We start from the raw sequence: 12,651 nt of genomic DNA, 5'->3' as shown, positions 1-12,651 counted from the left end.
TATCAAATGAAGAATATCTTTGTTTACATGGGTCCGAAGAAGCAGGAAACGCTTCAATTTGATTAGTTTAGAAATTATCTAGGCACGTTTTCTTGTTGAATCACTTTGCAAACAATGAAAAACGATCCAATTATCTTGTTTAGTTAGATCTTTGGAGCATGGTGCTGGTGTCAGCTTGCTACGATGGTAGCTAGCTTGCTAGCTATCTCGACGTTAGCAACAATCAGTCACTAGCTAAACAGCTCACGGAGGACGACTGACTATGATATTTGACCTCCGATGTTAAGATATTAAAATATTTATAAAAGTAAAGAAAAAAAATGGATATCAGTCTAACAGTTTCCCTAATGCAGGGCCAGATGGGTACCGTGATAGAGAGAGCGGTGAGTGTCGCTGTTGAGACGGTGTTAGGGGAGATGCTGAAGGTGGTCGGTATTAAATTCGACGAGCTGAAGAGGGAGGTCGCAGCAAAAGAAAAAGAGACCGAGAGCATCAGACAGATGCTGGACATATCCCGATCTCAGATGAAGACAATGCGGAAGTACATGAACACTCTGGGTGCCAGGCAGCAGGAGCACTCTGCCACTTACCAGACCAACCAGAGTACAGCATTCGGTCATTCGGATCCGCATAGACCTCACTGTTCCTCAGCGGCTGCATCCGAGGCAGCACAGTCCTCTGGTTTATCACAACCACAGAGAAGGACGGTTACCAACACCAACATTCCCATTACAAATGGAAACGTACAGTCAAGGAATCAAATCACTATCGCTCTACCCTCTGACAACTTGGCCAGATCCTCCCAACCTTCTGAGAATATTATAAGGGCCACATCATCATCATCATCGTTTGACAGCCATGATGACCTTACTGCCACGGTCTCACAAGCTCTGGAGAGCCCATCATTGATCACCCCTGTCTCTGAAATAAACAGTTCATCAGAGCACCTGGAACCTTTGAAAGGTAAAATAAAATATGCTTTGTTGAGTATGTATGGGTATTTTTCAGTGTTTGCTTGAATATGTAAATTGATGGCCTGACTGATGGCCCTATTGACTGATACCCAGTACGGCCCTAGTGACTGAGACCCAGTACGGCCCTATTGACTGAGACCCAGTACGGCCCTAGTGACTGAGACCCAGTACGGCCCTATTGACTGAGACCCAGTACGGCCCTAGTGACTGAGACCCAGTACGGCCCTAGTGACTGAGACCCAGTACGACCCTAGTGACTGAGACCCAGTACGGCCCTAGTGACTGAGACCCAGTACGGCCCTATTGACTGAGACCCAGTACGGCCCTAGTGACTGAGACCCAGTACGGCCCTCTATATTCTCCCTGTGTTGGTTGACCACCATGTTACCTCTCTATCTCTCCAGAGGAGCCCCCAGCCCCCCTGGACCCCGAGGTGTCTGATGAGAGCCAGAGGAGGGAGGAGGAAGAAGAGTCTCAGGCTGAGTGGACCATCATTACACAGCCACCAGAGACCAGCACAGACCCTGGGGACCAGCAGGTCCTCTCCCCACCCAGGACTGACGGAGCAGATTGCTTTGCCACCATGGCTGCTGGGAGTGCCCAGCCTCAGCTCCAGGTGAAAGAGGAGGAGGCCGAGGTGGAAATCATCTGTATCAAGCAGGAACCGGAGGACGTTGAGAGTTTGCTGTTCAACCTGGCTGCTGAGGTCCTCAACTCCCAGGGCAACCTTTTAGACAGACACACTCAGGGGAGCCTCCTGGACTGTCACAGGACAGTCCCCTCACAGGGCCAGAGAGAGAGGACAGTACCCTCACAGGGCCAGAGGACATTAACAGAGCACACAGTGTTCAGCTCAGCCAGCCCTTGTTCATGTGAGTAGAGCAAAGTTGTGCTGTGTTGTTGTTCCAGTGTGTCAGTTCAGTAGGATGTTACCAAGCCTGGTCCCAGATCTGTTTGTGTTGTATAGCCAAGTCCTATGATCGTATTACCAGAGGACTTGGCCAGACAGCACAAACAGATCTGGAACCAGGCTACATATTATACACCTGAACTAATGACTTGTCTGTCCTCTTCATTCTCAAGATGGGCTGTCCCAGCCAGTGGTGTCCGTGTCACGAGGAGTTGCTCCCAGGCCGATGGTCCGTCCGTGGCCCAAAGACCTGAGTCTGTACGAGGAGTTTAAAATGAGACGAACTGAGCTGAGGAGGAGGAGCCAGACCCGTCGGAGGGAGATGGAGAAGAACCTTCCCCAGCCTCTATTAGCTGACCTGGTGAAGGAGAGACGGGAGAAGACCCGGCTCAGAGTGGCCCGCTGGAGAGCCAAGAGGAAGCTGCAGGCCTGCCAACTGACTCAGATGAGCCAGACACAACACCAGGCTGGACCTGGTCTGGGTCAGGGGACCAGTGGGCTGGAGAATCATAGCCCGATTAGCCAACACACACAGCACAAAACCACAGGCCGCACTCAGACTCAGCAGAGGAACCATACTGCCATCTCTCAATCGCAGTACAATACCAGTTTTTTGTACAACAGAAGTCACTGTGAGACCGGGGCTGGTAACATTAACTACCCTCCTCTCCAGTTCAACTCCTCCTCTCTAATGCTGGGACAACATGGAGGACACAATATGGTGGAGCCGGTCATGATATCATCCTCACAGCAGGGCCTCTCACTGACTGACTCAGAGCTCTACCAGTAACAGGAGAACAACAGTACCAGGTCTACTCTACCAGTAACAGGAGAACAACGGTACCAGGTCTACTCTACAGGAGAACAACGGTACCAGTTCTACTCTACAGGAGAACAACGGTACCAGGTCTACTCTACAGGAGAACAACAGTACCAGGTCTACTCTACAGGAGAACAACAGTACCAGGTCTACTCTACAGGAGAACAACAGTACCAGGTCTACTCTACAGGAGAACAACAGTACCAGGTCTACTCTACAGGAGAACAACAGTACCAGGTCTACTCTACAGGAGAACAACAGTACCAGGTCTACTCTACAGGAGAACAACAGTACCAGGAGAACAACAGTACCAGGTCTACTCTACAGGAGAACAACAGTACCAGGTCTACTCTAGAACAGGAGAACAACAGTACCAGGTCTACTCTACAGGAGGAGAACAAACAACAGTACCAGGTCTACTCTACAGGAGAACAACAGTACCAGGTCTACTCTACAGGAGAACAACGTACCAGGTCTAGGAGAACAACAGTACCAGGTCTACTCTACAGGAGAACAACAGTACCAGGTCTACTCTACAGGAGAACAACAGTACCAGGTCTACTCTACAGGAGAACAACGGTACCAGGTCTACTCTACAGGAGAACAACAGTACCAGGTCTACTCTACAGGAGAACAACAGTACCAGGTCTACTCTACAGGAGAACAACAGTACCAGGTCTACTCTACAGGAGAACAACAGTACCAGGTCTACTCTACCAACAGTACCAGGTCTACTCTACAGAGAACAACGGTACCAGGTCTACTCTACAGGAGAACAACAGTACCAGGTCTACTCTACAGGAGAACAACAGTACCAGGTCTACCAGGTCTACTCTACAGGAGAACAACGGTACCAGGAGAACAACGGTACCAGGTCTACTCTACAGGAGAACAACAGTACCAGGTCTACTCTACAGGAGAACAACAGTACCAGGTCTACTCTACAGGAGAACAACAGTACCAGGTCTACTCTACAGGAACAACGGTAAGGTCTACTCTACAGGAGAACAACAGTACCAGGTCTACTCTACAGGAGAACAACGGTACCAGGTCTACTCTACAGGAGAACAACAGTACCAGGTCTACTCTACCAGGGACAGGAGAACAACGGTACCAGGTCTACTCTACAGGAGAACAACAGTACCAGGTCTACTCTACAGGAGAACAACGGTACCAGGTCTACTCTACAGGAGAACAACAGTACCAGGTCTACTCTACAGGAGAACAACAGTACCAGGTCTACTCTACAGTCTACCAGGTCTACTCTACAGGAGAACAACGGTACCAGGTCTACTCTACAGGAGAACAACAGTACCAGGTCTAGGAGAACAACGGTACCAGGTCTACTCTACAGGAGAACAACAGTACCAGGTCTACTCTACAGGAGAACAACAGTACCAGGTCTACTCTACAGGAGAACAACAGTACCAGGTCTACTCTACAGGAGAACAACAGTACCAGGTCTACTCTACAGGAGAACAACGTACCAGGTCTACTCTACAGGAGAACAACAGTACCAGGTCTACTCTACAGGAGAACAACAGTACCAGGTCTCTACTCTACAGGAGAACAACAGTACCAGGTCTACAGGAGAACAACGGTACCAGGTCTACTCTACAGGAGAACAACGGTACCAGGTCTACTCTACAGGAGAACAACGGTACCAGGTCTACTCTACAGGAGAACAACGGTACCAGGTCTACTCTACAGGAGAACAACGGTACCAGGTCTACTCTACAGGGAGAACAACAGTACCAGGTACCAGGAGAACAACAGTCCAGGTCTACTCTACAGGGTACCAGGTCTACTCTACAGGGAGAACAACGGTACCAGGTCTACTCTACAGGAGAACAACAGTACCAGGTCTACTCTACAGGAGAACAACAGTACCAGGTCTACTCTACAGGAGAACAACAGTACCAGGTCTACTCTACAGGAGAACAACAGTACCAGGTCTACTCTACAGGAGAACAACAGTACCAGGTCTACTCTACAGGAGAACAACAGTACCAGGTCTACTCTACCAGTAACAGGAGAACAACGGTACCAGGTCTACTCTACAGGAGAACAACAGTACCAGGTCTACTCTACAGGAGAACAACAGTACCAGGTCTACTCTACAGGAGAACAACGGTACCAGGTCTACTACCAGGTCTACAGGAGAACAACAGTACCAGGTCTACTCTACAGGAGAACAACAGTACCAGGTCTACTCTACCAGTAACAGGAGAACAACGGTACCAGGTCTACTCTACAGGAGAAACACAGTACCAGGTCTACTCTACCAGTAACAGGAGAACAACGGTACCAGGTCTACTCTACAGGAGAACAACAGTACCAGGTCTACTCTACAGGAGAACAACAGTACCAGGTCTACTCTACAGGAGAACAACAGTACCAGGTCTACTCTACAGGAGAACAACAGTACCAGGTCTACTCTACAGGAGAACAACAGTACCAGGTCTACTCTACAGGAGAACAACGGTACCAGGTCTACTCTACAGGGAGAACAACAGTACCAGGTCTACTCTACAGGAGAACAACAGTACCAGGTCTACTCTACAGGAGAACAACCAGTACCAGGTCTACTCTACAGGAGAACAACAGTACCAGGTCTACTCTACAGGAGAACAACAGTACCAGGTCTACTCTACAGTAACAGGAGAACAACAGGTCTACTCTACAGGAGAACAACAGTACCAGGTCTACTCTACAGGAGAACAACGGTACCAGGTCTACTCTACAGGAGAACAACAGTACCAGGTCTACTCTACAGGAGAACAACAGTACCAGGTCTACTCTACAGGAGAACAACAGTACCAGGTCTACTCTACAGGAGAACAACAGTACCAGGTCTACTCTACAGGGAGAACAACAGTACCAGGTCTACTCTACAGGAGAACAACAGTACCAGGTCTACTCTACAGGAGAACAACAGTACCAGGTCTACTCTACAGGAGAACAACAGTACCAGGTCTACTCTACAGGAGAACAACAGTACCAGGTCTACTCTACAGGAGAACAACAGTACCAGGTCTACTCTACCAGTAACAGGAGAACAACGGTACCAGGTCTACTCTACAGGAGAACAACAGTACCAGGTCTACTCTACAGGAGAACAACAGTACCAGGTCTACTCTACCAGTAACAGGAGAACAACGGTACCAGGTCTACTCTACAGGAGAACAACAGTACCAGGTCTACTCTACAACAGGAGAACAACAACAGTACCAGGTCTACTCTACAGGAGAACAACAGTACCAGGTCTACTCTACAGGAGAACAACAGTACCAGGTCTACTCTACAGGAGAACAACAGTACCAGGTCTACTCTACAGGAGAACAACGGTACCAGGTCTACTCTACAGGAGAACAACAGGAGAACAACGGTACCAGGTCTACTCTACAGGAGAACAACAGTACCAGGTCTAGGAGAACAACAGTACCAGGTCTACTCTACAGGAGAACAACAGTACCAGGTCTACTCTACAGGAGAACAACAGTACCAGGTCTACTCTACAGGAGAACAACAGTACCAGGTCTACTCTACAGGAGAACAACAGTACCAGGTCTACTCTACAGGAGAACAACAGTACCAGGTCTACTCTACAGGAGAACAACAGTACCAGGTCTACTCTACAGGAGAACAACAACAGTACCAGGTCTACTCTACCAGTAACAGGAGAACAACGGTACCAGGTCTACTCTACAGGAGAACAACAGTACCAGGTCTACTCTACCAGTAACAGGAGAACAACGAACAACAGTACCAGGTCTACTCTACAGGAGAACAACAGTACCAGGTCTACTCTACAGGAGAACAACAGGTCTACTCTACAGGTCCAGGTCTACTCTACAGGAGAACAACAGTACCAGGTCTACTCTACAGGAGAACAACAGTACCAGGTCTACTCTACAGGAGAACAACAGTAAGGTCTACTCTACAGGAGAACAACGGTACCAGGTCTACTCTACAGGAGAACAACAGTACCAGGTCTACTCTACAGGAGAACAACGGTACCAGGTCTCTACTCTACAGGAGAACAACAGTACCAGGTCTACTCTACAGGAGAACAACAGTACCAGGTCTACTCTACAGGAGAACAACAGTACCAGGTCTACTCTACAGGAACAACAGTACCAGGTCAAGAACAGTACCAGGTCTACTCTACAGGAGAACAACAGTACCAGGTCTACTCTACAGGAGAACAACAGTACCAGGTCTACTCTACCAGTAACAGGAGAACAACGGTACCAGGTCTACTCTAAAGGAGAACAACAGTACCAGGTCTACTCTACAGGAGAACAACAGTACCAGGTCTACTCTACAGGAGAACAACGACCAGGTCTACTCTACAGGAGAACAACAGTACCAGGTCTACTCTACAGGAGAACAACAGTACCAGGTCTACTCTACAGGAGAACAACAGTACCAGGTCTACTCTACCAGTAACAGGAGAACAACGGTACCAGGTCTACTCTACAGGAGAACAACAGTACCAGGTCTACTCTACCAGTAACAGGAGAACAACGGTACCAGGTCTACTCTACAGGAGAACAACAGTACCAGGTCTACTCTACAGGAGAACAACAGTACCAGGTCTACTCTACAGGAGAACAACAGGTACCAGGTCTCTACTCTACAGGAGAACAACGGTACCAGGTCTACTCTACAGGAGAACAACAGTACCAGGTCTACTCTACAGGAGAACAACGGTACCAGGTCTACTCTACAGGAGAACAACGGTACCAGGTCTACTCTACAGGAGAACAACAGTACCAGGTCTACTACTACCAGGTACAGGAGAACAACAGTACCAGGTCTACTCTACAGGAGAACAACGGTACCAGGTCTACTCTACAGGAACAACAGTAACAACAGTACCAGGTCTACTCTACAGGAGAACAACAGTACCAGGTCTACTCTACAGGAGAACAACAGTACCAGGTCTACTCTACAGGAGAACAACAGTACCAGGTCTACTCCAGGTCTACTCTACAGGAGAACAACAGTACCAGGTCTACTCTACAGGAGAACAACAGTACCAGGTCTACTCTACAGGAGAACAACGTACCAGGTCTACTCTACAGGAGAACAACAGGTACCAGGTCTACTCTACAGGAGAACAACAGTACCAGGTCTACTCTACCAGTAGGAGAACAACAGTCTCTACTCTACAGGAGAACAACAGTACCAGGTCTACTCAGGAGAACAACAGTACCAGGTACTCTACAGGAGAACAACGGTACCAGGTCTACAGGAGAACAACAGTACCAGGTCTACTCTACAGGAGAACAACAGTACCAGGTCTACTCTACAGGAGAACAACGGTACCAGGTCTACTCTACAGGAGAACAACAGTACCAGGTCTACTCTACCAGTAACAGGAGAACAACGGTACCAGGTCTACTCTACAGGAGAAACACAGTACCAGGTCTACTCTACCAGTAACAGGAGAACAACGGTACCAGGTCTACTCTACCAGGTACCAGGTCTACTCTACAGGAGAACAACAGTACCAGGTCTACTCTACAGGAGAACAACAGTACCAGGTCTACTCTACAGGAGAACAACAGTACCAGGTCTACTCTACAGGAGAACAACAGTACCAGGTCTACTCTACAGGAGAACAACAGTACCAGGTCTACTCTACAGGAGAACAACAGTACCAGGTCTACTCTACAGGAGAACAACGGTACCAGGTCTACTCTACAGGAGAACAACGGTACCAGGTCTACTCTACAGGAGAACAACAGTACCAGGTCTACTCTACAGGAGAACAACGTACCAGGTCTACTCTACAGGAGAACAACGGTACCAGGAGAACAACAGTACCAGGTCTACTCTACAGGAGAACAACGGTACCAGGTCTCTACTCTACAGGAGAACAACGTACCAGGTCTACTCTACAGGAGAACAACAGTACCAGGTCTACTCTACAGGAGAACAACAGTACCAGGTCTACTCTACAGGAGAACAACAGTACCAGGTCTACTCTACAGGAGAACAACAGTACCAGGTCTACTCTACAGGAGAACAACAGTACCAGGTCTACTCTACAGGAGAACAACAGTACCAGGTCTACTCTACAGGAGAACAACAGTACCAGGTCTACTCTACAGGAGAACAACAGTACCAGGTCTACTCTACAGGAGAACAACAGTACCAGGTCTACTCTACAGGAGAACAACAGTACCAGGTCTACTCTACAGGAGAACAACAGTACCAGGTCTACTCTACAGTAACAGGAGAACAACAGTACCAGGTCTACTCACAGGAGAACAACAGTACCAGGTCTACTCTACAGGAGAACAACAGTACCAGGTCTACTCTACAGGAGAACAACAGTACCAGGTCTACTCGAGGAGAACAACAGTACCAGGTCTACTCTACAGGAGAACAACAGTACCAGGTCTACTCTACAGGAGAACAACAGTACCAGGTCTACTCTACAGGAGAACAACAGTACCAGGTCTACTCTACAGGAGAACAACAGTACCAGGTCTACTCTACAGGAGAACAACAGTACCAGGTCTACTCTACAGGAGAACAACAGTACCAGGTCTACTCTACAGGAGAACAACAGTACCAGGTCTACTCTACAGGAGAACAGTACCAGGTCTAGGAGAACAACGGTACCAGGTCTACTCTACAGGAGAACAACAGTACCAGGTCTACTCTACAGGAGAACAACAGTACCAGGTCTACTCTACAGGAGAACAACACCAGTACTCTACAGGTCTACTCTACAGGAGAACAACAGTACCAGGTCTACTCTACAGGAGAACAACAGTACCAGGTCTACTCTACAGGAGAACAACAGTACCAGGTCTACTCTACAGGAGAACAACGGTACCAGGTCTACTCTACAGGAGAACAACACCAGGTCTACTCTACAGGAGAACAGTACCAGGTCTACTCTACAGTAACAGGAGAACAACAGTACCAGGTCTACTCTACAGGAGAACAACAGTACCAGGTCTACTCTACAGGAGAACAACACCAGTACCAGGTCTACTCTACAGGAGAACAACAGTACCAGGTCTACTCTAGGTACCAGGTCTACTCTACAGGAGAACAACAGTACCAGGTCTACTCTACAGGAGAACAACAGTACCAGGTCTACTCTACAGGAGAACAACAGTACCAGGTCTACTCTACAGGAGAACAACGGTACCAGGTCTACTCTACAGGAGAACAACGGTACCAGGTCTACTCTACCAGGTCTACTCTACAGAGAACAACAGTACCAGGTCTACTCAGGTACCAGGTCTAACAGGAGAACAACAGTACCAGGTCTACTCTACAGGAGAACAACAGTACCAGGTCTACTCTACAGGAGAACAACAGTACCAGGTCTACTCTACCAGGAGAACAACAGTACCAGGTCTACTCTACAGGGAGAAGGTCAACAGGAGAACAACAGGTACCAGGTCTACTCTACAGGAGAACAACAGTACCAGGTCTACTCTACAGGAGAACAACAGTACCAGGTCTACCAGGTCTACTCAGGAGAACAACAGTACCAGGTCTAGAAACAACAGTACCAGGTCTACTCTACAGGAGAACAACAGTACCAGGTCTACTCTACAGGAGAACAACAGTACCAGGTCTACTCTACAGGAGAACAACAGTACCAGGTCTACTCTACAGGAGAACAACAGTACCAGGTCTACTCTACAGGAGAACAACGTACCAGGTCTACTCTACAGGAGAACAACAGTACCAGGTCTACTCTACCAGTAACAGAGAACAACGGTACCAGGTCTACTCTACAGGAGAACAACAGTACCAGGTCTACTCTACAGGAGAACAACAGTACCAGGTCTACTCTACAGGGTCTAGAACAACAGTACCAGGTCTACTCTACAGGAGAACAACAGTACCAGGTCTACTCTACAGGAGAACAACAGTACCAGGTCTACTCTACCAGTACAGGAGAACAACGGTACCAGGTCTACTCTACAGGAGAACAACAGTACCAGGTCTACTCTACAACAGTACCAGGTCTACTCTACAGGAGAACAACGGTACCAGGTCTACTCTACAGGAGAACAACAGTACCAGGTCTACTCTACAGGAGAACAACAGTACCAGTAACAGGAGAACAACAACAGTACCAGGTCTACTCTACAGGAGAACAACAGTACCAGGTCTACTCTACCAGTACCACTAGGAGAACAACAGTACCAGGTCTACTCTACAGGAGAACAACAGTACCAGGTCTACTCTACAGGAGAACAACAGTACCAGGTCTACTCTACAGGAGAACAACGGTACCAGGTCTACTCTACAGGAGAACAACAGTACCAGGTCTACTCTACAGGAGAACAACAGTACCAGGTCTACTCTACAGGAGAACAACAGTACCAGGTCTACTCTACAGGAGAACAACAGTACCAGGTCTACTCTACAGGAGAACAACAGTACCAGGTCTACTCTACAGGAGAACAACAGTACCAGGTCTACTCTACAGGAGAACAACAGTACCAGGTCTACTCTACAGGAGAACAACAGTACCAGGTCTACTCTACAGGAGAACAACACCAGGTCTACCAGGTCCAGGTCTACTCTACAGGAGAACAACAGTACCAGGTCTACTCTACAGGAGAACAACGGTACCAGGTCTACTCTACAGGAGAACAACAGTACCAGGTCTACTCTACAGGAGAACAACAGTACCAGGTCTACTCTACAGGAACAACGGAAGGTCTACTCTACAGGAGAACAACAGTACCAGGTCTACTCTACAGGAGAACAACAGTACCAGGTCTACTCTACAGGAGAACAACAGTACCAGGTCTACTCTACCAGTAACAGGAGAACAACGGTACCAGGTCTACAGGAGAACAACAGTACCAGGTCTACTCTACAGGAGAACAACGGTACCAGGTCTACTCTACAGGAGAACAACAGTACCAGGTCTACTCTACAGGAGAACAACAGTACCAGGTCTACTCTACAGGAGAACAACAGTACCAGGTCTACTCTACAGGGTCTAGAACAACAGTACCAGGTCTACTCTACAGGAGAACAACAGTACCAGGTCTACTCTACAGGAGAACAACGGTACCAGGTCTACTACCAGGTCTACTCTAGGAGAACAACAGTACCAGGTCTACTCTACAGGAGAACAACAGTACCAGGTCTACTCTACAGGAGAACAACAGGTACCAGGTCTCTACTCTACAGGAGAACAACAGTACCAGGTCTACTCTACCAACAGTACCAGGTCTAGGAGAACAACAGTACCAGGTCTACTCTACAGGAGAACAACAGTACCAGGTCTACTCTACAGGAGAACAACAGTACCAGGTCTAGGAGAACAACGGTACCAGGTCTACTCTACAGGAGAACAACAGTACCAGGTCTACTCTACAGGAGAACAACAGTACCAGGTCTACTCTACAGGAGAACAACAGTACCAGGTCTACTCTACAGGAGAACAACAGTACCAGGTCTACTCTACAGGAGAACAACAGTACCAGGTCTACTCTACAGGAGAACAACAGTACCAGGTCTACTCTACCAGTAACAGGAGAACAACAGTACCAGGTCTACTCTACAGGAGAACAACAGTACCAGGTCTACTCTACCAGGTCTAGGAGAACAACAGTACCAGGTCTACTCTACAGGAGAACAACAGTACCAGGTCTACTCTACAGGAGAACAACAGTACCAGGTCTACTCTACCAGTAACAGGAGAACAACAGTACCAGGTCTACTCTACAGGAGAACAACAGTACCAGGTCTACTCTACCAGTAACAGGAGAACAACGGTACCAGGTCTACTCTACAGGAGAACAACAGTACCAGGTCTACTCTACCAGTAACTAGGAGAACAACAGTACCAGGTCTACTCTACAGGAGAACAACAGTACCAGGTCTACTCTACAGGAGAACAACAGTACCAGGTCTACTCTACAGGAGAACAACAGTACCAGGTC

General features: G+C 48.1%; 1 protein-coding gene across 1 annotated transcript; it reads left to right on the top strand.

The window, feature by feature from the left end:
* Positions 1-12,300, top strand: si:ch211-67e16.4 (uncharacterized). The gene is made up of 4 exons (XM_064976981.1): positions 1-963; positions 1,379-1,846; positions 2,058-2,694; positions 12,260-12,300. Exons 1-3 carry the CDS (start codon positions 321-323, stop codon positions 2,672-2,674), a joined length of 1,728 nt encoding a protein of 575 aa, XP_064833053.1. The 5' UTR covers positions 1-320; the 3' UTR covers positions 2,675-2,694; positions 12,260-12,300.
* Positions 12,301-12,651: the final 351 nt, after the last annotated feature.

This window comes from Oncorhynchus masou, chromosome 10 (assembly GCF_036934945.1).
Source record: "Oncorhynchus masou masou isolate Uvic2021 chromosome 10, UVic_Omas_1.1, whole genome shotgun sequence".
NCBI classification, from domain to species: domain Eukaryota; kingdom Metazoa; phylum Chordata; class Actinopteri; order Salmoniformes; family Salmonidae; genus Oncorhynchus; species Oncorhynchus masou.
This window is presented reverse-complemented; position numbering and strand designations above follow the sequence as displayed.